General features: G+C 47.6%; 1 protein-coding gene across 1 annotated transcript in view; it reads left to right on the forward strand.

Annotated features, from left to right (window-relative positions):
* PIWIL2 (piwi like RNA-mediated gene silencing 2) overlaps nt 1-5,244 on the forward strand; it is a 28,274-nt gene that overhangs the window by 18,526 nt on the left and 4,504 nt on the right. The window contains exons 16-19 of the mRNA XM_025210363.1: nt 2,445-2,546; nt 3,614-3,733; nt 4,357-4,445; nt 5,120-5,137. Coding sequence (XP_025066148.1) covers nt 2,445-2,546; nt 3,614-3,733; nt 4,357-4,445; nt 5,120-5,137 — 329 coding nt within the window. The remainder of the gene's footprint in view (nt 1-2,444; nt 2,547-3,613; nt 3,734-4,356; nt 4,446-5,119; nt 5,138-5,244) is intronic.

The raw sequence follows: 5,244 nt of genomic DNA on the forward strand, positions 1-5,244 counted from the left end.
CAGTTCCCCAGACGAGCCGCTTGCAGCTCCGTCTTGCGCCTGCCCCACCCCAGCTGGGCAGCCCCTGCCCCAACCCCAGTCCCACACCCTCCCTCACTGCAGGGGCCTTGATCTGCGCCCCCACAGCCCTCCCCTTCCACCACACCATACTTACCAGCTGCACGCAGCTCTCCACGCTGCCAGCTCTGCTCCTCACTGCCTACATGCGCTGAGCACCAGCTGTGCGCACGCATTGGCATTTATCAGACAAATTATCAACCACATCGGGTCAATTTCTGATACAGAATATTTTTTTTGTATCAGTGATGATCTAATATTGGCACTACTTGCGGCCTGCACTCAGCAGGGCTTCTCTTACTGAGAGACTTATGCATGTCTTGAATACAAATTCTAGGAGCTGGAAGACCCTGCAGAGGCCCTGTAAATAGGAAAGAGACCCTGAGCAAAAGCCAGGTTGTCTATAGCATATTTTCCGTGTGTAGTATTTGCGGGATGAGTACGTGCTGTTTCTTTGCTCTTGAGCTGCATCCTATTACATTCCTAATTCTGGTGGCTCTTGGGGCTGGGAGAAGGATCCATACTGGTCTTGAGAGAGACCTTTCTGCTTGCCTGTATCCTGTGCCTGGGATCTAGCGCAGATGTTGTCACCTTCTTTGCATTGCTATGGTGATAAGGGCTTGGCCTGCTTTCCTTAGTTATCAGTGGAACACTTAGTACCACGGAGGGCTGGGTAATGCCTTTGGTGTCATGGGATCATTCGTAAGGCTCAGCTATCAATACCTTGGTGCTTGTTATCATAATTCAGCCAAGCACAGGTTTGCTTATTGTTGCTAGAGTTCATATAGTCAGTTGGATGGGAGCCCATCAGCCAGGGAACATTGGGGCCATGTAGTTCACAGTGCTTGTTACTCAAAGCCCTGTGCTTCAAACTTCAGCTGGTCTCCATTGCTTGGTTATCAACATGCAGGTGGAGGGAGGTGAGGATTTCTGGCAGCTCATGAGATACGGATGTTACCGTAAAAGTGCCAATGGTACTGAAACTATTCTTAAGAGCATTTGCATTATCACAATAACCAGCTTTGGGAGAGCATTTTTATCACCTGTCAGTAGGCACCTATGAATACTGCTGCATTATTATGGAATCATAGACGATAGAAAATTAGGGTTGGAAGGGACCTTAGGAGATCATCTAGTCCAACCCCCTGCTCAAAGCAGGACCATTCCCAACCAGATCATTCCAGCCAGGGCTTTGTTGAGCCAGGCCTTAGAAACTTCTGCAGTTGGAAATTCTACCACTTCTCTAGGTAACCTGGTCCAGTGCTTCACCACCCTCCTAGTGATGAAAGTTTTTCCTAACATGCAGCCGAAGCTGCCCTTGCTACAACTTGAGACCGTTTCTCCTTGTTCTGTCATCTGCCACCACTGAGAACCAGCTGCATCCTCTTTGGAACCACCAAATCCCCCCTCAGCCTTTCTTCACCAGACTAAATAAGCCCAGTTCCCTCAGACTCTCCTCAGAAGTCATGTGCTCCAGTCCCTGAGAACATTTTCATTGCCCTCTGCTGGACTCTCTCCAAGTTGTCCACATCCTTTCCGCAGTGGGGGCCCAAAACTAGACACAGTACTCCAGATGTGGCCTCACCAGTGTATAATAGTGGGGAATAATTACTTCCCTCGATCTGCTGGCAATGCACCTACCAATGCAGCCCGGTATGCCGTTAGCCTTCTTGGCAACAAGGGCACACTGCTGACTCAAATTCAGCTTATTGTCCGCTGTAACCCCTCGGTCCTTTTCTGCAGAGCTGCTGCTTAGCCAGTTGGTCCTAAGCCTGTACTGGTGCATGGGATTGTTCTGTCCTCAGTGCAGGACTTTGCACTTGTCCTTGTTGAGCCTCATGAGATTTTTTTTTTTTGGCCCAATCCTGCAATGACTCGAGGTCTCTCTGAATCCTAGCCCTATCCTCCAGTGTATCTACTACGCCCTCCAGCTTGGTGTCATCTGCAAGCTTGCTTAGGGTGCAATCCATCCCATCTTCCAGATTATTAATGAAGATATTGAACAAAACTGGCCCGAGGACCAAAGTCTTGGGGCACTCTACTTGATACCAGCCACCAACTAAACTTCAAGCCATTGATCACTCTCTGTTGAGCCAGATGATCCAGCCAGTATTGTATCCACTTTACAGCCCATTTATTCAACCTGTACTTCCTCAGCTTGCTTGCAGGAATGCTGTGGGAGACCATATAAAAAGCCTTGCATTATGTCCTAGTAGTGTGTGTCTCTTCCCTTTGTTGCAGTGATACATGCAGGGCAGGGCAAGGCAGGGAAGAAGAGGGCTGTGAGCATCACATTATAGGGCTAATATATGTTCAGAGTGGGGCTGAGCATCCAGTGAAACTTAGGATGTTGAAAGTAGACTCTTTTTACACTTGTTTCCTTGAAGGGCAAATTGCAGTTGGTCGTGTGCATAATCACGGGGACCAGAGATGACTTGTACGGGGCCATTAAAAAGCTGTGCTGTGTTCAATGTCCAGTACCCTCTCAGGTGAGTCTGCTCACTGTCATATTGCAGCTGCTTGGGGGTATGACACAGTGGAGACCATGGTCATCCAGATGAAGCTCTTGCAATGGAAGTCATGGTCTTCCAGACGAAGCTCCAAGACCACAAAGCATCATTTGTACTGAGCTTCCTGTTACGACCCTGTCCAGAGACTGTGCAGACCAAGGGTGGGTAGGAGAGGAGGCAGGTTTACCTGATGCGAGGTAGTCACCCCTCCAGTAAAATGAACCCCTAGTCATTTATCCAGATGCTGAAGGCATCGTTTGAATATACTACATGAGGAATACAGGAAACCTATAAACTAGAACCATGATTGCCAGAGCAACAGAGCTGGCAAGGTCAGAAACATGGCTGTGTGTGACTTGAGCAATACCTACATTGTCATGTAGCCTGCAGGAGTATAAAACCAACTTATAAGCAGCTAAACGTAAATTGTGGTGTGAATTGCTGCCTTGTTTATAAAAGTGTCTTGCCCTAAAGACCTTGTCATGGCTACCCCTATGTACCCATGGCCAGCTCAGACTGCATGTGCTGCATACCTTTGATCTCAGCAACAGGTATAGGACTGACCCTCCTGTTCCAAAACTTCAGACCTCCAGAGGTTCTCTTTTGGCTGTTACCAGCAGTAGTACCTGGTGAACGGCTTTGATTTCATCCAGTAAAGAGTGACAGTGCAGAGGCAACACCCACCTTTTGAGAGTGTTTTTTTTTTTTTTAAGATTCCATAGTTTTCTAGTGGCAGTAAATGAGATCTTCTCGGACAGTTTATGGACGGGTGCTCGAGAATTGCATGTGCAAATTCATGGTCTGAAGTTGGTTGCAGATTCTTCATTTTATTTCCTGTAGTACTTGGGAAGGTTTCAAACAAAGCCAAGGAATAGAATGCTAATGGAAATAAACTTGCCTATCAGAGTCCTATAGCCAGATGCCTTTCAGTGGGAAAATATAACCAGTACAACTGACTTAGTATAGATCTGTGGCTTACAGGAAAAGTAGGCTGGACTTTGGTGTTATTCATATTTAGCTGATTCTAGTGTTTCCTGTTGCCACAGGTTGTCAATGCCAGAACCGTCACTGGCCAGCCAAGCAAACTAAGGAGCGTGGCACAGAAAATTCTGCTGCAGATGAATTGCAAGCTAGGTGGGGAGCTCTGGGGAATAGACATCCCACTGGTAAGCTTTGCAAGCATTATTTCCACCTCCCTGTTGTGGAGCATCCCAGTCTTTCTCTCTCCTGGAGAAAGCGCCAAAGGGAGATTTAGTCTTTCCTTGCATCCCCCTTCACACATCTTTCGTAAGGCACATCCTCTTCTCCCTTCTCTTGTAGGCCATGGGTATAAGGGAAAGTGCAGCAATAAGCATGTTGGCCTGGAACATAGAAGAGCTGGGTCTGAGTCCCTATTATGCACAAATTCCTCGGGTGACCTGGGGCACCTCAGGCCAGGCCAGGCCCCCACCAGTACTGAGTATCTAATTTCCATGGAAAATAAGCCCCAAAGTACCCACTTAGAGAACAAGTAAGGTTCTGTCACCTTACTTATCTGTAAAGCAGGGGCAGTAGCAGATCCCTGTATCTCAGGGTCATGTACCCCCCGGGCCTTACAACAGCCAAATAGAAGGAGCTGGCTGCTGATAAGGAGTGTATTTTATGAGGCCCGTGGCAGCCCAAGGACCTGGGCCTCTTTCTGGTGTTTACATCCCTTAATAAAGAGCTCAGCTGCAATTTCCAATGAAATGGGGAGTTATATTTTTGACTAATGTTTTCCCCCGTGCTGGGCTTCCTTCCTCCTTCTCAGAAACAGCTGATGGTGATTGGCATGGATGTGTACCATGACCCTAACCTAGGCATGCGTTCGGTCGTCGGCTTTGTCGCAAGCACCAATCAGTAAGTGGTTTTTAAGTTCAGGTACAGGCTACACATGCACATGCCTCTGAAATCTGGACATCTGAGCAGCTTGGCATTTGCCAATGTGTGTGTAGCCAATATTATCTGCATTGCATGTAATGCCAGGGGCAGCGGGGACAGGTAGAGGGATGTGATCTGAAATAGGGTTTTCCCCATGGTTGTCGCATTGGGGAGACTGCAGTGTTGCTGTCTTCTGCTCACGTGCCACTCCTGGTTTCCAAACCATCATTGATCAAGCAAAGTCGGGTATGGGCTGTAGCAAGAGAGTCCAGGGGGCTTGCAACACTCTTAAACCCACAAGTGCAGATGCCTCCATGAGGGGAAGAGTGTGCAACAGTTTGTGTGTCAGGAGAGGTGGTTCTGTGACATTGTATGCAGCAGAGGTGTCTGCAAATTGGGAGTATTCCCACTTCAAATGGGAATCCATAGTAGTGAAAATGATGTCACTTGGCTAGCAGCAGAGCTCTTTTCCTTTGTCAGTAGATCATTGTCTAGGAAGGGCAGGGCAGTGCCATTAGTGGAAGGAGGTATTAACTTAACCCTGATCGTACTTCTCCGCAAGAGAATTTATAACAAGTTTATTAACTTGTTTGTTTGCAGTATCTAATGCTGAGGTTAGGCTGGCATTAGTTCTGTTATCGTGATGCCCTTAGTACTATATACCTCTGGTTGTTTTCAAGACTCAGGAAGGGGGTGAAAGGCACAGCACATAAGACTCTCTTCAGTTTGTGCAACTGTTTTGAACTGTGGTGTTTGTGCACCTGTATCTAACATACCC

The sequence above is a fragment of the Alligator sinensis genome, unplaced genomic scaffold (assembly GCF_000455745.1).
Source record: "Alligator sinensis unplaced genomic scaffold, ASM45574v1 scaffold722_1, whole genome shotgun sequence".
Taxonomy (NCBI): Eukaryota; Metazoa; Chordata; order Crocodylia; family Alligatoridae; genus Alligator; species Alligator sinensis.